Source organism: Schistocerca cancellata, chromosome 3 (genome assembly GCF_023864275.1).
Source record: "Schistocerca cancellata isolate TAMUIC-IGC-003103 chromosome 3, iqSchCanc2.1, whole genome shotgun sequence".
Taxonomy (NCBI): Eukaryota; Metazoa; Arthropoda; class Insecta; order Orthoptera; family Acrididae; genus Schistocerca; species Schistocerca cancellata.
The window spans coordinates 146,527,744-146,549,070 of record NC_064628.1 but is presented as its reverse complement, the minus strand read 5'-3'; the positions used below and the strand labels follow the sequence as shown (position 1 = coordinate 146,549,070).

The 21,327-nt window shown below is 44.9% G+C and overlaps 1 protein-coding gene across 1 annotated transcript in view; it reads right to left on the bottom strand.

Annotated features, from left to right (window-relative positions):
- The window catches only part of LOC126176064 (membrane-bound alkaline phosphatase-like), a 178,437-nt gene that overhangs the window by 40,873 nt on the left and 116,237 nt on the right, over positions 1–21,327 (bottom strand). The window contains exons 3-5 of the mRNA XM_049923197.1: positions 20,381–20,601; positions 10,071–10,244; positions 2,589–2,780 (exon numbers count right to left, since the gene is read on the bottom strand). Coding sequence (XP_049779154.1) covers positions 2,589–2,780; positions 10,071–10,244; positions 20,381–20,601 — 587 coding nt within the window. The remainder of the gene's footprint in view (positions 1–2,588; positions 2,781–10,070; positions 10,245–20,380; positions 20,602–21,327) is intronic.

Sequence of the window (21,327 nt, the reverse complement as noted above, 5' to 3'; positions counted from 1 at the left end):
ACATAAAACGTAATATGAAAAGTAACTGCGAAAATACGAACGTGTATCTCATCAAAATTTAAAAGCTCTGTTTCATATGTCATTATAAATTGAGTTTATTATAAGGTCTGTAGCGTTAATTTTGAAGTTACTTTTTGCACTAGACGTAAATGTTCGTTTGTTGAAAATCTTGTATCTTCGGAAGTTCTTCGCCGATTACATTCAGAAAATCATGTTTTTATGTACTTATTGTTTAATATACAGAGCGTCCATAGTTAAAGTTTCAGTTTCAAAACGCTGTAGAAAGAGAAACACTGATTAGAATGAGGCGAATTTGGAAAAACGTCATGAAACAACAACAAACAATTTAACGAAAATTTGACCATTAGATGGCTCTGCAAGTGTCAGAATATACACACCAACAGACAGGCGGCAAAAGGCTGTTCCTCAGTTTGCGTCCGAGACTCATATCATGACTGCTTCCATAAAGGATAACGCGCTGCTGATACTGCTCTTTTACACGATAGGTAACTCTGCGCCAGTAGCCCTGGTAAGTTCCGGACGCTAAAGAGTATGAGAAAAAGCACTGACGCGATGTCTTCTAAGACGCTGCAGAAAAATGACTGAAAATGATTCGAACTGAAATGTGTCAGAGATAGAAAAGCAGTTGATCCGACATCTGTTGAAGATGCTGCAGCATTGCAGGAGGGTTCGAGTGGTGGTGTGCAAACGCACAGCACACGGGTAACTGCCCGAATGTGGGACATGTCGGCGGGTACGGTGCGTAAGATCCTATGGAACATCCTGCATTGCCATCCGTACAAAATTGGCCATGTTTAGCAGTTGCTTCCTGTTGAACTGCCAGCAAGACAAAAATTTCCTCTGGACTTTCCTGCACTTATAGAGGTAGATAAAAAATGCCTGTTGACAGTCGAAGCCCATTTCCATCTCCAAGGACATGTCAATACGCAGAATTGCAGAATATGGACCACGGAAAACCCCCACGCTCATCAACTGGCACCACATCGTTCCGTGAAGGTAACTGTGTGGTGCAGGTTGAGGACATCGTTTATGGTAGGGTTATATTTTCTTTTTTTTCTGGAGGAGATGAGCCCTGAGGATCCTGTTGCCTCTACTGTCACAGGTAAACGTTACGAGGGTGTTCTGCTCTTCAACGTCACTCCCTCCTGTCCACAGTGTGGATGTTTGTGCGTGTACGATCATTTGTGTGCAAAATGGCGCTCTTCCACACATTGCACAGTCAGTGCAGCTGCTATATCGCAGGCATTTCAGAAATGCTGGAATCATCGGCCTTCTTTCTGAATGATGTCGTGTCCAGTACTCCAGTTACTAAAGTAGCTGAAGCAACGCACTGTGCAACGCCTTCAGAATGTGACACTCCGATCTGTTGAGGAACATGCTGTTTCTCAATTTAAACTAATGCCAGAAGTGGTGGACAGCATACTGAAGATGTCTTTAGCCAGTCTCCTAAGAGTTACAAATCGATGTCATTTTGCTTTTTGTGCCGTTTTTGGCCTCAGGGCACTTAAAAACCAATATTTCCCTTCCGATGTAGTAGGACCTTGCCGTGGTGGATGAGCTTACATAAGTAAAAGTGCTACAGTTATTGACTGAATAACTTTCGCAACTAGGCAAAATGGACAGTACGGATGGTGTGATGTGCAGCTCAAACCATAACCATCGTATTGAGATTCATCTGTCATTGTAGCTAACTGCATATACGTTAAGACACTTAGAGCCAATCTATTGATCAAATTTTCGTTCAATTTTCATTTGTTACATGACGTTCCTCCTGTGTCCTTTATTTGCTGTTCAAATTTAATTACTCGTTGTCTTTGTACAGTGGAACTCTAATTATGGAAGTCCTGAATGTAATATAAAAATAAATATTTAATATATAAAGGGGAATATCGTTAATGAAGATCTCAAAAAGATTAGAATATTAGTACAGAATGCGAATGTGCAGTAACAGTAAACGAGATGCAGGGTCAGAGAGAGGGAAGAAGAGGGGAAGCGAAGATAAACAGGGGAGTAGGAGGACATGGACGTAGAAAGCGGAAAGGACTTAAAGAGAGGGGGCAGGACAAGATGAACAAAGAAAGTGGAAGCAGGAAATGGAAAGAGAGGGGGGTGGAGGGGGATAGGATGAGATGGTGAAAGAGGGAGCAAAAAAAAAATAAATGTGAGCGGGCAGATGGTGTTGGGAATAGAGAGGAGCAAGGAGGGGGAGATGGGCAAAGAATGGGGGGATGGGAGGAGGAGGAGGAGGAGATGGACGGAGACAGGAGAGAGAGGGAGATTAGAACGTATATCCAATTACCATGCGTATTTGAAATGAGTGCTTTCTCTTCTCTTTCTTTTTCATTTAGCCGCACTGGGGTACAGTAAAAGTGGCCGGGAAGAGCTAGTCTGAAATAATTATCATGATGCTACAAATAACGAGTTTACAGAATGGTGCATTGAAACATTACGGAAACAAATGAGAGGTTCTACTAGGAAAGTGCTGCACTTACCTAAAGGATAACAAAACGCTGTTCTTAAGGACAAGACTTGCGGAACTGTGCAGATGGCAGCATGTGCGCACGTACCTTTAGGTTACGCCCGGGTTCGGCGGTGACGAGCTGTGAGGCGATGTCAGGGCACACGGCTGGGTCCGCCCCGGCCGCCGAGACGTCGGCGTCGTTCTCCCACTCGCGGTCCGCGATGTGCGCGTAGCCGCCGCCGGGCGACGCGTGCGTCACGCGCGACGTCGTCACGATGCCCGTCGCCTTGCCAGCCGCCTGCGGGCGAATCCAGCAGCAGCGTGTCAGCGGCGCCCAGTGACTTCTGAGCGGCAAGTTTTTAAATTACACTGCCTGACTTAGACAGTGAAACACCCACTGTACATGGTAGGATGTCACTGTAGCTTATCGTACATACACACACACAAAATCGGAGAGTGTATAGAGGATCAGTAGCAATTGGCTACAACACTTAGAATGGCCACCACTGTGTGAAAGTGTTGTTCTTGTTTTGCGTGGTTTCAAGGCTTGGTGAATCCTTGGTCCAGGAGTTGCGTCTTCGACTATTAATCAGAACGTCCTGGGTCCCGGGTTCGAACCTCGCCACTGCTTAAATTATGAATGAAAGCCATCAGCGTTGGCGGCCGAGGACGTCGAGCATAAGATCTAGTCAAAGAGGGTGGAAGAGTGGACAGAAGTTCATGTCACTGTCTGGCCTTCGGCGTGGGAAACTACCCCTAAAAGCGGAAGAAGGCAATGGAAACCACTGCATTAAAGACACATTACATCTATCCACAGAAGATGTGGCTTGTGATTGAGAACGTGTCGTGATGATCTCTCCATTCGCAAAAGACTTCAGCCTAGTCGTCCATTCGGATCTCCGGCAGGAGATTGTTAAGGAGTTGGTGACGATCCGAAAAAAGACTGAATAAATAACGAAAGTCTTACGTTGTGCGAGTTGTGGCGTTGAATGTCAGAAGTCTGAACGTGGTGGGGAAGCTATAAAATCTGACACGGGAAATATAGTAGGGATTAGTTAAGTGATATGGAGAGAAGACAAGAATTTCGAGTATGAGTAATTCAACAACATCAGACAACGGTTTAACGCAGGAGTAGCATTTGTTACAAACAGGAAAGCAGGACAAAGGGTGAGTTACTGTGAACAGTTCAGTAATATGGTTGTCCTTATCAGAATCGACATCAAACCAACACCGACAACGGTAGTTCAGGTATACATGCCAACGTCGCAAGCCGAAGATGAAGTGATAAAGAATGTATACGAGGATATTGAACGGGCAGTTCAGTACATAAAGGGGGCCATGAAAATCTAATAGCCAAGGAAGATTGGAATGCAGTTGTAGGGACGGAAACAGCAGAAAAGTTACGAGAAAATTAGTGCTTCGTAGCAGGAATGAGAGAGACTGAGTTCTACAATAAATTTCTGTTATTAATAGTGAATACTCTGTTCACAAGAGGGGGAACTATACTTGAAGGCCAGGAGACACGGGAAGATTTCAGTTAGATTACAATACTGTCAGGCAGAGATTTTCATATAAGACACTGAACTGAAAGACGTAGCCAGGAGGAGATATAGAATCAGATGAATATTTAATAAATGAAGTTTAAGGGACTAGTCAGGAAGACTAAGTGCAAAGAAGTGGGATACGGAAGCTCTAAGGAAACAACAGGCACACTTTAAGTTCTGTGAGGCTGTAGATACTGGGATCATTAATAGCTTAGCAGGCAGTTCAAATGAGAGGACTTGGCTGAACACAAGATGGAAGCAGAACAGGAGTCGTTACGGAAGAGTTAGGGTACGCATTATCACATCATATTTTAAAAGAATTTCGTACAGCTTAAAATCAGATGAAGCAGAATGTATATGAAAGACTCCATCGTTCAGTGAAGACATTCGCTAAAACATCATCAACACAATTCTGAAGGCTGGAAGAGCCGACAAGTGAGAGAAATATTTCGCTATCAGGTAAGCTCATGTACCCATGTTGCCGGCAATAATAATATATAAAATAATGGTAAGAAATTGCGGATTTGTAGGATAGTCTTCAATTTGGCTTTAGGAAAGATAGAGGCAAAACCTAGTTCTGTCCTTGTTGTTGGTAATGGAATCAAGACTGAACAAATGTCACGACCCGTTCAAAGCCTCTATAGACGTGGATACAGTGTTCGATGAAGTACAAATGTGTAAGATGTTCGAAATTCTAAGAAAAACAAGATAAGCTATAGGGAAAGAACGGGTAATCTATACTACTGTAAGGACAGGTCTTAGTTTAAAGGTGTTACCAAAAATCTCGAAAAGTTATTGACCCATTTAGTTTACATTTTGCACGATACTCCAAGAAACGATCGGGCCTGCATAGTGCACACGCTATGTAATTTGTTTAATATATATTGTAAATAAATCTATGCACTACATAAGGCAAAAACCTCAAAAAGTTTTTGATCGATCTATTTCAAGTGTCTAGAAAATAAAAACACATACGGACACAGACTATACAATTTTTAAACAACAATGACAGATTTTCTTTCAAAAATGCGAGAAACAAAATCCTGTGATGTGGTTTGAAAATGTTTGATTTAGTTTTCTTTCTGTTAGTTTTAACTACGACATCTAAACATTTAAACTATTAGACAAATGTTTCTCCTGTATATATTATTTGTCCTTACGAATAATTTCAAACAAAATATGCACACAAGACAATGTGCTGTTTCGTTTTATTCCTTGCAGTCGGTTTTGACAGAAAACTAGAGAGTTGTTCAAATGGCTCTGAGCACTATGGGACTTAACTTCTGAGGTCATCAGTCCACTAGAACTTAGAACTACTTAAACCTAACTAACCTAATGACATCACACACCTCCATGCCATGATCAGCAATCGGACCCTGTAAGATTTGTTAATTGTTCTTGTCGCCGGCTACTCCTAACTTTAACACTTTCTCACCCAGTCGGCACTATAACCATGGCTCATACAGTTCAAACTTTGAGTGTGGCACACTTAGAGCATGGACCATGACAATTCCAAAGTTTCCTTACCGTGACCTTTCAGTCTTTCTGTGTTCATTTCATATTCCTCAAGTGAATTGTGTTAAGTTATTGTACTCACAATTACCTTTCATCCGAGATAACTGTGGACATATGGTCTTCAGTTGTGTGTATTGTCTCTTCAAGTCACCTTACTGTGGGCGACGGAGGGTACTTCGTACACCCCTTTTCCTGCTGCAGTCGGGAATTGTTTGCGGGATGAATCGTTGTTGGTAGGCCTCTGTGCGGACTCTAATTCCTCCCATTTAAATTCCGCCACCAGATTTTCCTTTGGTTTCCTTTACTGCTTGCTCAGTGTACAGATTGAATAACATCAGCGATAGGCAACAGTACTGTCTCACTTCCTCCTCGACAACAGTTGTTTCCCTTTCCGTGCCTCTCGACTCTTATAACTATCGTTTGGATTCTGTACAGGTTATAAACAGCCTTTCACTCCAGTATTTTAGCCCTGCTACTTCAGAATTTGGAATAGTATATTCCTGTCAACATTGTCAACAGTTTTCTTTAAGTCTACTAACGCCCGTAAACCTAGGTTTGTCTTTCATTAACCCATCTTGTAACCCAGGTTACGTAGTCAGTATTGTCTGGCATGTATCTGCATTCCTCCTGAACCTAAAATAATCTTCCTGAGGTCGGCTTATGCCAGATTTTCCATTCTTCTCGTGACAATATTTTTTCAACTATGACTTATTAAACTGATAGTTCGGCAGTATTCACATCTGCCAGCAGCTGCTTTCTATGAAATTACATTACATTCTTCTTGAAATCTGAGGGCACATCTTGCACAACAGGTGGATTAGTTTTGTTAAATTAAGAATAACAGTAGTTCTGGCGGAATTTCGTCTACGCCAGGGACCTTGTTTCGACTTAAATGAAATTCGTCTCTCAGTATCTTTTAATTCTTTATCTTCTTTCTCTTTCTGTTGTATAATATAGTCCCTCTGTATATTCCTTCGTCACTTGAACATTCCCTACTGCCTTCACCAAAGCAGCTAGTCGCCTTTAGGAAAGGAGGATGGCCTCTGAACCCAGGCAGCAGGCGTCATTCGTGCCAAATGTACCACGATTTACGGTCTGGTACACCAATTTCCCTCAGTCTTTGCCAGTAGAGCACTTCTCGACGTAACAGCTCGCCAAGCAAACAGAGAAAACACTGGTCTTCCTTCCCGACCTACCGTTCGTTGTCAGGGGCTCCAGCACTATGACAGCACATATCAGCAGCCTGGGAGTCCATCGACTGTGGCCAACATATCTTCCAGCTGTCTGCGGGCTGCGGCCAATTCCTTCTGCATCCATCCACAATTGGCGCAATCGTTACCCATCTTTAATCAGTTCTCGTCTACAACCCAAGGTCTATAACATTAACCTAACCAGTCTCTGTATGAAGAATAACTGTTACGCTACTTTTGGCTTTTAATACACTACGAGGTCAGTTCACAGAATACAGTAAAGTTGTAAACATTTAGAATATGGTAGTACACAGTGCTCGACAAAGTAAAATGTGCAGATACGTGTCGATTACAAGTTGTGTAGGTTAATGCCGTCTTTTGCGACTGTAATATGTTTTAAGACTCTTTAAAATAACTCGCCTTCAGTGGCCACTAGAACAGTAGGTTTTTTTATAATTTTGTTTGCTAGGATAATGAACAATCTGATATCATTTAGTAATATTAACAGTATTTAACTGATATCTTAGACTTGATTTTCTTGTTTCTTACATCATTCTTAACTTCCTTGTTCACATACTTTCAGGCGCAAGACTTTCATTGACACAAAACATATTTCAGTCTTTTTGTTTTGTAGGCCAACTGCCATCTCGCTATTTCATGTACTTTGTTTTGATATAGAGCAATGTGCTAGTCTTTTTGCTGGTCTCCTCTTATACTGATAGTGAGAGTGAGTGTGTCTGTTATTGCTGTTCGTTTGTGTGTGTGTGTGTGTGTGTGTGTGTGTGTGTGTGTGTGTGTAAGGGGAGCTAGTACGTCTTAACTTCTGTGTATATACAGGGTGTTTCAAAAATGACCGGTATATTTGAAACGGCAATAAAAACTATACGAGCAGCGATAGAAATACACCGTTTGTTGCAATATGCTTGGGACAACAGTACATTTTCAGGCGGACAAACTTTGGAAATTACAGTAGTTACAATTTTCAATAACAGATGGCGCTGCAAGTGATGTGAAAGATATAGAAGACAACGCAGTCTGTGGGTGCGCCATTCTGTATGTCGTCTTTCTGCTGTAAGCGTGTGCTGTTCACGACGTGCAAGTGTACTGTGGACAACATGGTTTATTCCTTAGAACAGAATTCCTTAGAACAGAATTGAATTCCAGCGCCTAGAACACAGTGTTGTTGCAACAAGACGAAGTTTTCAACGGAGGTTTAATGTAACCAAAGGACCGAAAAGCGATACAATAAAGGATCTGTTTGAAAAATTTCAACGGACTGGGAACGTGACGGATGAACGTGCTGGAAAGGTAGGGCGACCGTGTACGGCAACCACAGAGGGCAACGCGCAGCTAGTGCAGCAGGTGATCCAACAGCGGCCTCAGGTTTCCGTTCGCCGTGTTGCAGCTGCGGTTCAAATGACGCCAACGCCCACGTATCGTCTCATGCGCCAGAGTTTACACCTCTATCCATACAAAATTCAAACGCGGCAACCCCTCAGCGCCACTACCATTGCTGCACGAGAGACATTCGCTAACGATATAGTGCACAGGAGTGATGACGGCGATATGCATGTGGGCAGCATTTGGTTTACTGACGAAGCTTATTTTTACCTGGACGGCTTCGTCAATAAACAGAACTGGCGCATATGGGGAACCGAAAAGCCCCATGTTGCAGTCCCATCGTCCCTGCATCCTCAAAAAGTACTGGTCTGGGCCGCCATTTCTTCCAAAGGAATCATTGGCCCATTTTTCAGATCCGAAACGATTACTGCATCACGCTATCTGGACATTCTTCGTGAATTTGTGGCGGTACAAACTGCCTTAGACGACACTGCGAACACCTCGTGGTTTATGCAAGATGGTGCCCGGCCACATCGCACGGCCGACGTTTTTAGTTTCGCGAATGAATATTTCGATGATCGTGTGATTGCTTTGGGCTATCCGAAACATACAGGAGGCGGCGTGGATTGGCCTCCCTATTCGCCAGACATGAACCCCTGTGACTTCTTTCTGTGGGGACACTTGAAAGACCAGGTGTACCGCCAGAATCCAGAAACAATTGAACAGCTGAAGCAGTACATCTCATCTGCATGTGAAGCCATTCCGCCAGACACGTTGTCAAAGGTTTCGGGTAATTTCATTCAGAGACTACGCCATATTATTGCTACGCATGGTGGATATGTGGAAAATATCGTACTATAGAGTCTCCCAGACCGCAGCGCCATCTGTTGTTGACAATTGTAACTACTGTAATTTCGAAAGTTTGTCTGCCTGAAAATGTACTGTTGTCCCAAGCATATTGCAACAAACGGTGTGTTTCTATCGCTGCTCGTTTAGTTTGTATTGCCGTTTCAAATATACCGGTCATTTTTGAAACACCCTGTAAGTTATGACACCCAAATCCAAAAATTAATCTTGGAAACCAAATACTTCTCTATTTTGTGGTGTCTAGGGAGGGTCGTTCTTAACCAGCAATCTCTCTCTCTCTCTCTCTCTGCTCTCTCTCTCTCTCTCTCTCTCTCTCTCTCTCTCTCTCTCACACACACACAGAAAGAGAGAGAGAGAGAGAGATAGAGAGAGAGAGAGAGAGAGAGAGAGAGAGAGAGGGGAGGGGGCGGGGAGAGAGAGGAGGGGCGAGAGAGAGAGAGAGAGAAGGGGCGAGAGAGAGAGAGGGGGGGCGAGAGAGAGAGAGGGGGGCGAGAGAGAGAGAGGGGGGGCGAGAGAGAGAGAGGGGTGAGAGAGAGAGAGAGGGGTGAGAGAGAGGGAGGTGCGAGAGAGAGAGAGGGAGAGAGAGAGAGGGGGAGGGGGGGAGGGGGGGAGGGCGAGAGAGAGAGGGGGGGAGGGGGGGAGGTCGAGAGAGAGGGGGGGAGGTCGAGGAGAGAGAGAGAGAGAGAGAGAGAGAGAGAGAGAGAGAGAGAGGGGGTGGGAGGGCGCGCGAGAGAGCGAGAGAGAGAGAGAGAGAGAGAGAGAGAGAGACGACGCAGCTACCCATCAGAAACAATAGAAACTCAAAGTAATGATAATAATTTAATACTGTGTGTTATTCTAAGTTATGACAACTGTTCATGAACGTAGAGAACGAAAATTTTAAAATAAACCATGTTATTATAGTGACCACCGAAGATGCAATATGAATACGACTGACTTCTTCGCAGAAGTGCGTGAGACAGAAACTTAACTAAACCCTGTGTATTAACAATAATTGGTGCTGCTTTTGAAGCGTTGAGATGCTGCAGCTGCTAGTAGTATTTCCCCGTAGAATAAAGACGACGCACGCCGATCACGGACGACGCTGTTTGCTTTAAGGTGCTGGAGCGCTAGTGCTAAGCCGTTGCTGACCTGCGCCCACTTGAGGATGGAGTCCACGTGATTGGCGGTATTGTTCTGGGCGCGGCAGTCTCCCCTGCGCACGGCCGCCGTCACTCCCATGGTGCCCGTGTTCGCCTTGACGCCGCACAGGTACGCCGTCGAGGAGCAAGCCGAGTCGGCCACCTGCGCGTCCACGCAGTACGTCTGGAAAAAAACAGTTCACGTCAGGTGGAAGGTGCAACCCAAAATTTGAATCAGGTGCGCAGATGGTTACGTGGTTACCAGTGCACTGAAATACTCGTAGTACGTGCTTCTCCACGCATCCTCTTTCTATCAGTGCGGGGAATGGCTACGAGTTGTGTGATCTTCGCAAGCTAAGATCGCTAATAACGCATTTTATTGTATCACTGGTTTCGACGGAGCTATGCTGTGTCATCTTCGGATCTGCAAGTTGATGAACCCAAACTGATAGGAAAAATACTTTACAGTCATGATATAACAACTTCATAAATCGTCTAGTAATACAACTTGACGGAATTATAATATACCCTGTGCTTTGAAAAGTACAACATGTTGTCCAACAGTGTTGCAAGTCTGATCACATTGCATATACTGTACACTTCCCACAATCATGAAGATCGCTACAACACCGGTGTACAATATTTTGTAACATTTTAAAGGATAAGGAATGTTATAATTGTCTATCAATTTCTGTTTATCCTCTCGCAGATCCGATGACGAAAGTATAGATCTACCGAAACCGGTCATCCAATAAAATGTCTTTAGCGATCTTGGCTTGAGAAGGTTTCTTCAGTTACCATTCATTGCATATCGTCCCCATACTTAGAATGCCAGGAAAATATAAATGAGTAGTTTGGTTAGTTTATGGTGAGCGTATTTCCATCATCGCACTTCCGTGGTTTACCAGAGATAGTAGCATCTGTACGAAGTTTTGCTTTAGACATAGTAAAAGCGCTTTAGAAATAACCAAAATTTAAAGCAAGGAGGCTACGATGTAGATCGTACACAAACATTTTCACCACCATCATGTACAATTCAGGGTTAGACAGCTGTGCCTCTTCCGGAACCAAACAATTTACAGCGTATCATACGATCATTTTCGTGGTTGTCCTATCCTTCTACCGTTGGGTCTTGAGTTATAAGTTAGTTGGTTGGTTTGGGTATAAAGGGACCAAACTACAGGGTCATCAGTCCCTTTTTCCTGACGCAAGCAAGGCTCAAGTTACTGAAACACCCAACACCACACCTAAAAAGAAAATGAATGGAACGAAAAAAAGAACGGGGAAAACATACACCACAAGGAAAAGTAGAAGATATTAAAATCATAGAGCAGATGGTCTGGGCTGGCTGATCACAATAATAAAAGAGGATGAGCCAGCCACTCTGCAACACATTAAAATGTCCATCCCAAAAAGAGAAGGCGAGATGAACACATGTAGGGAAAAGACGACTACCAAGACAAACAAATGCCAAGAAAATGCGGCGGAGTTAACATGCAGGGAGGGTGGCGACCTCAGAGAGGACGCTTAATGCCAACCCTTAGAAGCTATGATAAAAACCCTTCTCACGAATAAAACGTGAAAGTAAATCTGCTGATGAGGCACTGTCGCCCAACACCGAAGGTTGGGTGCTGGGAAGGTTAAAAGTCCACTGCAGAGCGCCTGAAAGTGGGCACTCCAGCAAGATGTGGACGACAATCATATGTCAGTCACAGTGAACCAGAGGTGGGTCCTCGCGACGGAGGAGGTGGAGATGGCACAGAACAACTAAGTCCCTGCGAGAATCCCGCATGGAGGTCTTCCACCCATTCGGAGTCTCTTTACGGGCACGAATTTTGTTGTGCGTAATGAGATTATGCCATTCCGTCTCCCTAAGCTGGAAAACCTTACTACATTACAATGATAGCAGGTCAGTTACATGGATGCCGATCGCCAGAAGCAGTTTCGGTGTAGCCTGTTTGGCAAGTCTGTCGGCAAGTTCATTTCCTGGGATTCCGATGTGGCCTGGGGTCCACACAAACACCACAGTACGACTGGACCGTTCCAGGGCATAGATGTACTCTAGGATTGTCGCTACCAACAGATGGAGGGGGGGGGGGATTATCACTGGTCGATAGCTAGTAGGCTGCTCAGGGAGTCAGTACACAGAAGAAACGAATCGCCAGGTCACGAGCGGATGCGCTCAAGAGCACGAGAAATGGCCGCCACCTCTGCAGTGAAAACACTGCAGCCATCTGGCAAGGAGTTTTGTTCAATATAGGACATACGCGAAGCCAATGTGATCATAAGCCACCGGTCCGTCAGTGTAAACCACTTCATGGTACCGGTACATGTCAAGAATCGAGTGGAAGTGACAGCGGAGAGCCACGGTGTTAACTGAGTCCTTTGGACCATGTGAAACGTCCAGGTGAAGTTTTGACCTACGTGTACACCATGGAGGTGTACGTGAATGGACTTCGAGTATAGGTGGTAAGGCCAAGGGCTCCACTTCAGACAGAAGAGATCGGATGTGAACCGCAATCGTAAGCCATGACCTGGGCCGCTGACGCGGGAGATGAACCGCCGTGGATGGCAAAATGAGACGGTAATTCGGATGCTCAGGAGAACTACGAATGCGTGCAACGTACCTGGCCGGCAGTTCTGCACGGCTAATCTTCAATGGAGGGACTCCAGACTCCGTCAATACACTTGGCACCGGACTCGTCCTAAAGGCTCCTGTTGACAGTCAGACGCAAGCGTGGTGCACTGGGTCGAGTAAACGCAATGTTGAGGGCACTGCCGAACCATAAAGCAAACTCCCATAGTCAAGGCGGGATTGAACAAGGGGTCTGTAGAGCTACAGCAGCGTACAGCTTTCTGCACCCCAGTTGATGTTGCTCAGGCAGTGGAGGGCAGTGAGGTGCTGCCAACACTTCCACTTCAGCTGACGAAGATGAGGAAGCCACGTCAATCGGGCGTAGAAAACCAATCCTAAGAATTTATATGTCTCCACTGTGAGCGGATCGTCATTAAGGTAAAGTTCAGGTTCTGGATGAACGGTTTGACGCCGACAGAAATGCCTGACAAACGACTTCGCGGCTTAAAACTGGAAGTCGTGGGTTATAGCCCATGGCTATGCCTTGTGGCTATCTCCCTGTAGGCGCCACTCGGCAACACCAGTATTGGAAGAGCAGTACGAAATGCATAAGTCGTCTGCATGCAGAGAAGGTGAGACCGACAGCCCAAAAGCTGCTGCTAGACCGTTAAAAAAATAGAGACAGACTGAATACAGAGCCCTGCGGGACCCATTCACCTGGATATTGGGGGAACTATGGGAGGCACTACTTTGGACACGGAAAGTACGGAGCGATAGGAAATTCTGGATAAAAATCGGGAACGGGTCCAGGAAACCGCACTCATATAATGTGACAAGGATATAATGTCGCCAGGTCATGTCGTGAGCTTTTCGTAAAAAAAAAAAAAAAGACGGCAAACAGGTGTTGGCGTCTGAAGAAGACTGTTCGGATGACACACTCGAGGGAAACTAGATTATCAATGGTAGAGCGACCCTGACGGAAGCCGCCCTGGCATGCAGCCAGTTGGCCACGTCGCTCCAGGTCCCAACTCATCTCCGACTTACTATCCGTTCTAGCAGCTTACAAAGAGCGTTGGTGAGACTGATGGGCCGATAGCTATCCACATCAAACGGGTTTTTACCGGTTTGAGCACTGAAAAGACGGTGCTCTACCGCCATTGCGATGGAAAGACGCCATCACACCAGATCCGGTTGAAGATGATGGTGTGATGTCGCTTGTAGTCGGACGAGAGATTTTTGATCATCTGACTGTGGATCCCATCTGGCCCAGAAGCTGTGTCAGGGCAATGTGCAAGGACGCTGAGGAGCTCCCACTCTGTAAATGGGTCATTATAGGGTCACCGTGACCTTTAGAGAACGAGAGGACTTTCCTCTCCATCTGCTGTTAGAGGGTGAGAAATGCTAGTGGATAATTCTCTGAGGCGAAGGCTTGGGCATAGCGCTCAGCAAAGTGCTCGGCACAAAAATGGAAACTTGCTATTACCACGCAAGAAACTCAAGTACGTAGTTTTCAGGAACTACAACGGAAAACGTATTGAGAAACCACACATAAGTAAACAGCTGTTTTCGGTCCGTCTCACCAAAGTTAAAAAATGCGCAATATTGCATTTTCCCCGGAAAGCCAACGAGTGCTGCCTTAATATAATATACACATCAAAAATGTTTTGTATCACCCCGGTTCCCAGAACTCCTGAAAACAGACGTTAGCTGAGGACATTGTATCACAGACACAGTCCCTTTGACTGTTCAGAGATGTCACTAAACCCGCCCAAACATGTGAACAACCACGCATGAGCAGCGCCTATTAGACGGAGGGGATCCGGCAGCTCATCAGTTCCAGTCATTCCACCGGGAGGGTGGTACACGGCTCGTGTTGTCCGTAGTTCAACCATGCCTAGACGGTCAATACCGCGGTTCGATTGCTTCCGCATTGTTACTATGTGCCTGGAAGTGCTCTCAACAAGGGAAGTGTCCAGGCGTCTCGCAGAGAACCAAAGCGATGTTGTTCAGACAAGGAGGAGATACAGAGAGACAGGAACTGTCGATGACATGCCCCGCTCAGGCCACCCAAGGGCTACTATTGCAGTGGATGACCGCTACCTACGGATAATGGCTGGGAGGAACCCTGACAGCTTTTCATGTAGCCAGATCCATCTTTGCAACCACGACACCATGCAGCACGGTACAGATGGGCCCAACAACATGCCGAATGGACCACCCATGACTGGCATCACGTTCTCTTCACCGATGAATGTCGCATATGCCTTGAACTAGACAGTCGTCGGAGACGCCTCAGACACACTGTGCAGCTAGTGCAGCAAGGTGGAGGTTCCCTGCTGTTTTGGGGCGCCGTTATGTGGGGCCGACGTACGCCGCTGATGGTCACGGAAGGCTGTACGATACGTGAATGCCATCCTCCGACCGATAGTGCAACCATATCGAAAGCATATTGGCGCGGCATTCCTCTTCATGGACAAAAATTTGCGCCCCCATCGTGCACAACTTGTGAATGACTTCCTTCAGGACAACGACATCGCTCGACTAGAGTGGCCAGCATTTTTTACAAACATGAACCCTATCGAACATACCTGGGATAGATTGAAAAGTGCTGTTTATGGACAACGTGACTCACTAACCACTCTGTGGGATCTATGCCGAATCACCGTTGAGAAGTGGGACAATCTGGACCAACAGTGCCTCGATGAACTTGTGTATAGTATGCCACGACGAATACAGGCATGCATCAATGGACGTGCTACTTGGTATTAGAGGTACCGATGTGTACAGCAATCTGGACGACCATCTCTGAAGGTCTGCTGTTTGGTATTACAACATGCAATGTGCGGTTTTCATAAGCAATAAAAAGGGCGGAAATTATGTTTATGTTGATCTCTATTCCAATTTTCTGTACACGTTCACGTACTCTAGGAACCGAGTTGATGCAAAACTTTTTTTTGATGTGTGTTTATACTCAGCCCCCATATCGTGACACATTGGTCTAAAAACCGAGCTATCTGACGGCGAGTTTTAATAAAGTTCACCACATTTATTGCAGTTTGTGGTACTTGAAAGAAAACAACAGTCAAACGCTGGAAGGAAATGCGATGGATCCATGTAATATGAGGAGTTTCCGACGGTTAAGTGCCTCTAGACCATTGTAACGTCCTGACGTGTACCGCAGCCATCGGTATACACATCGACATCAGGATCCCAGTTAATTTGACGTTCTGTCCTGATGTTGACCGCTATTTAGAACAAATCTTTGCCTGTCTTACCTGCATTTGTTTGCCTACAAAAAAGATCTTCCAAGTCACATATTTCAAAAACACATCGCACACAGTAAATTACCGTATTTTTCCAAATATAAGACTGACTTTGCCTCCAAAATTCAGGTGCATCTTATCCTCGAAATTAATATAAAAATGTCCTGTGTTTGATATAAAATTCCAGCCAGTCTTAAAAATCGCCATATATTCAAAGCCGCGGGAAATGTATCTCTATCTGGCAACGTCCGATTCAACTGGCAGCAACAATGCCCCTATGCAACGAACATGAGTTGCGGGGATTCATAAGATTGTTAACACTGTCTCCATCCCACCCCGCCATCACGAACCCACAACACGGTCTAGCCTATGATGCGTTATTGCAGTCTACGGTACCAATGAACTCGAATTGAAAGTGATTGGAGTTACCGGTAACAGGACAATATTTTCGTTAGTAGCTACTTTCGTAATGGAAAAAAGTAAAATGTATTCATATGATGCGGCGTATAAATTGAAAGTAACAGCGTGTACGGAAGAACATGGAAACTGAGTAGCTGAGCGGCATTTCGGCCCTCCACCAACAGAAAAAAAACCATTCGTGATTGGCGGGCCAGTAAGGTAGAACTGAAAAATTGAGAAGACTAAATGTACAAATAAAGGACGGAATGCAAAATTTGCACTACTAGAAGATGACTTATTGAAATGAAATGGGTTCAAGGACACCGTCAAAAAGGCGATGGAATTAATATAAAATGATTCAAACATACGCTCGTAGGCCAACGCTACAGTGGAATGTAACAGATTTTAAGGGTGGTGGTGGTTGATACTACAGGTTTATGAAGTGCCAACAACTTATCATGCGAACCCAAACCAAAATATCTCAGAAAATGCCAGTAGAGTATGAAGAGATAATATTATCCTTCCATCGCTTTATTATTCAACATCGAAAGGAAAATCAGTGTTTAACTAAACCAAACAGAAAATAGGGACGAAACTCCTGTGTCATTTGCTGTGCCGAGTAACAGAACTTTTGCCATGAAAGGTGCTAAAATTGTAACTATTAAAGCAAGTGGACATTAAAAAAATGCGCTACACTTTCATATTGTGCTGACGGTATTAAACTTAATCCAATGAAGATTTTGAAGCACTAAAAAACCTTTTGAAATATCACTAGCTGCTGCTGCTCACGTACATGACAAGGGTTGGGTGGAATAGGCAGATGTGAAATTAAGGACTAACAGAGTGTGGGAGAGAAGGAAAGGTCATTTATTGAGGAGGAGTTCTCTTCTTTTTCTAGATGAGTTTACTAGCCATCTGAAAACTTTTGTGAAAGAGAAATTGAGGCAGGGAACGACAGAGTTTGCTGTTATTCCGGGAGAGCTTACTTCACAACTGACTCTTCTTGATGTCTCGATAAAAAACCCATTGAAGTGTATGTGAGAAAGGCTTGTAAAAAATGGATAACGAATGAAACCCAACATGAATTCACGTGGAACGGAGCTTTCAAACGACCTACAATCAAGTAAGTGTGTCAGTGGTTAGAACAGTCGTGTTCTGGAATGAGAGTAGACATTACTCTTGAAACTTTCAAGAAGTGTGGCATAAGTAACGCTCTCGATGGCAGTGAAAGTCAACTTACATATGAAGAGAACAACTCTTTCCTAGAAGAAGGAAGAGGAGAAGAAGAAGGAGAAGAAGAAGAAGAAGAAGAAGAAGAAGAGGAGGAAGAAGAAGAAGAAGAAGAAGAAGAGAGTTCAGATGACGATTTTCAGGGATTGTAAAGATCAGTTTGGTTTCATAAACTAAGAACGTTTTTAATCTGGCTTTGCAGTCTAATAATAAAAATGATAATGTTATTTAAAAAATGCTTAAAAATTAAGATGCGTCTTATAGTTCGTAGCGTCTTATACGGTTGTTCGTAAAATACGGCAAGTTATCAGCTCTCTATTGCTATCAATGGCCTAATCACGCTGCAAACGCATATTACCCCCTCTAATTTGTGCTGTAAATCGTTGATAAAGATACTCTCCTAAATCTTGGATTCGACGACTAATTGCAGTATCAGACAAAGGAATGGGCAAAAGCCGTTTTGTCATGCACTCTCCAACAGTACTGGTGGCCACGTCATAAGCACGGGGTAGAATTAGTTCTTCATAAATCATACGGGCTTTACACATTTTCTAACTCGGTGAGTTACGTTGTGCGACGCTTGGATTTTCGGCTGCTTAAAAATGATGATTTTTGTTATCTCATTTAACTCAGTCTCCCAGAAAAACTCTCTTTAATTTGCTAGATAGCAAACACTAAAAAGAAAATACTTTCAAGCACAAAATACACTGCGGGCGCTCATAATTGTTCACAACAGTGGACGTGAAACAAAAATCTACGAGGGGCGTTCCGTAAGAAAAGCAGCATTTTTTTTCTGGGCCAATTTCGATTGAGAAAACGCCGAATTTTTTTTCTACGACATCGTGGAATATCCCCGTTTCAGCCACTATAGTTTTATGAAATTCCGACTGGTGATGGCGCTATACATTATCTTCAGAATGGCGTTTGCAACGGAGGTGCGTTCCAAGCAGAGAGCTGTGACTGAGTTTCTTTTGGCGGATCATCAGATCATTGCAGATATTCATAGGTGCTTGCAGAATGTCTACGGAGATGTGCCAATGAACAAAAGCACGGTGAGTAGTTGAGCAAGACGTCTGCCAGCGTAGCAACGAGGTCGAGCAAACCTGTCCGATCTGCAGTGTGCCGGCCGGCCTCGCAGTGCTTTGACTCCTGCAGTATTGAAACGTGCAAACATTGCCATTCGAGGTGATCGGCGGTCACAATCAAACACTTCCTTGCACAACTGGACGTCTTTATTGATAGTGCTGACGCACTGTTCCACCAGTTGCGGTACTCGAAGGTGTGTGGCCGGTGGGTTCCTCGCCTCGTAACAGAAGATCTTATTGACCAACGAAGGACCGTCTGTGTGGAAACTGCTTGCGCGACAATTTGTTGTCTAAAACACTTATTCATAACACTCGAACCGGAAACTAAACGGTAATTCACAGGTAGCGCAATACCTCCTATCCTCTGAAGTTCAAAGCCACACCTTTAAGCTGGTAAAGTCACGGCGACGGTCATCTGGGTATATGAAAAGGTTATTCTGTTTGTTGTCCTCCCTCATGGTGCATCGATCAACTCTGAACTCTGTTATGCTACCCTCAGAAAACTAAAGGAACAACTTCAACGTGTTCGTCGCCCCGGAAATGCAAACTGACTTCTGCATGACAACGCAACGCCACACACAAGTCTGTGCACGAGGGTGGGCCTTCCAAAATTTCGTTGGACCGTTTTTCCTCATAGGATATCGCCCCTTCCGACTTCCATGTGTTTGGTCCGAGGAAGGATGTAGTCCGCGTGGAGCAGTACTTGGAAGATGGGGAGGCTATTGATGCAGCAAGACGTTGGGTCTGACGTCGACCAGGATAGTGATACCATGCGGTCACACAGACCCTCCCATTGAGGTAGCGCAAGGCCATAGCACTGAACAGAGATTATGTTGAAAAACAGGGTTCTGTAGTCACGAGAGTGGGGAATATTATGATTCACTGTAATCCTGAATAAAACCAACCTGCTTTCAGGAAAGAGTTTTACTGAACGCCCCTCGTACGTACCTATCGTTGTATTTACTATACCTGTCTTTTCTACCCTCATTAGACGCGTGGCATGAGCCGAGCGGTCTTAGGCGCTGCAGTCATGGACTGTGTGGCTAGTCCCGGCGGATGTTCGAGTCCTCCCTCGGACATGCGGGTGTGTGTTTGTCCTTGGGATAATTTAGGTTAAGTAGTGTGTAAGCTTAGGGACTGATGACCTTAGCAGTTAAGTCCCATAAGATTTCACACGTATTTGAACATTTGTCCCATAAGATTTCACACACATTTGAACATTTTTTTCCTACCCTCGTTACTACTTTCCTTGTTGGCCTTATAACGTTCTCAGTTTTTTCTTCCACTTGACAAATTTAAAAAGTTGGCTATAGTTTTCGCTTTTATCAAGTTTATAACAAAGTCACAAAATAACAGTTTGAAAAGACAGCAGTCACTGCTGGTGCCAAGTCTAAAGGGCGATAGTACAGCTTTCAAGTTATGACTGCAGTGAAATTCCTCCGTGGTCACAAAGGCTGACACAAAAAATGGAATTTCCTACAACTGTCTTCCTTGGCACTAACTTCTAAACGAATCCACAGTGACCCTGCTGCCATTCATGGTGCAGCAGAGCCCTGCAGCGCACATGCTGAATATCACTGCTCTAGGATGTTTGGACTCAGATGCTAGAAAGGGGAAGATATTCGACGGATGTGAGGAGGTCTAGGAGCTGGTACAGAGCAGGAACGGAAGTCTAGGTGGAGAGCAAGTCGTTGCACTAAACGCAGTTGTGAACTGACCAGCCGTAAAGTACAGCAGAGTAGATTTGAGAGTCGGAGGGCGAACGTACCTTTGAGAGGCCGGCGTAGGGGAAGCGCTCGAAGCTGAGCTGGGCCTCCTCGCCGGGCAGGCCGTAGCGCTGCCCCAGCAGGATCCTGGCGGCGGCCAGCGTCGGCACAGACATGCCGTCGCCCAGGAAGAGCACCGCGCTGCGCGCCACCTGCCGCAGCGGCTCGCGCTCCAGCGTCGTCTCCAGCTGTTCGCGGGCGCGAGCCCTCCAGAAGTCCGCGTCTGCCGAACAAGAGACTGTCACCGGTCGCTGTCTCACAAAACTTTCCTCCGTGGGTACAATTTTCGAACACTATATACGAATGTGGTCAGGTAAGTTCTTCCAAATCAACCTGAATTTTGATGAGTAACGTCGAAAAGCAGTTTTTTTTTTAGTTTTGGCACCTGAGTCGAAACAAGGCCCCGGGAGTAGACAACATTCCATTTGAACTACTGATGGCCTCGGGAGAGCCAGTCATGACAAAACTCTACCATCTGGTGAGCACGATGTATGAGACAGGCGAAATACCCTCAGACTTCAAGAAGAATATAATAATTCCAATCCCAAAGAAAGCAGGTGTTGACAGATGTGAAAATTACCGAACTATCAGTTTAATAAGTCACAGCTGCAAAATACTAACGCGAATTCTTTACAGACGAATGGAAAAACTGGTAGAAGCCGACCTCGGGGAAGATCAGTTTGGATTCCATAGAAATGTTGGAACACGTGAGGCAATACTGACCTTACGATTTATCTTAGAAGAAAGATTAAGAAAAGGCAAACCTACGTTTCTAGCATTTGTAGACTTAGAGAAAGCTTTTGACAATGTTAACTGGAATACTCTCTTTCAAATTCTGAAGGTGGCAGGGGTAAAATACAGGGAGCGAAAGGCTATTTACAGTTTGTACAGAAACCAGATGGCAGTTATAAGAGTCGAGGGGCATGAAAGGGAAGCAGTGGTTGGGAAA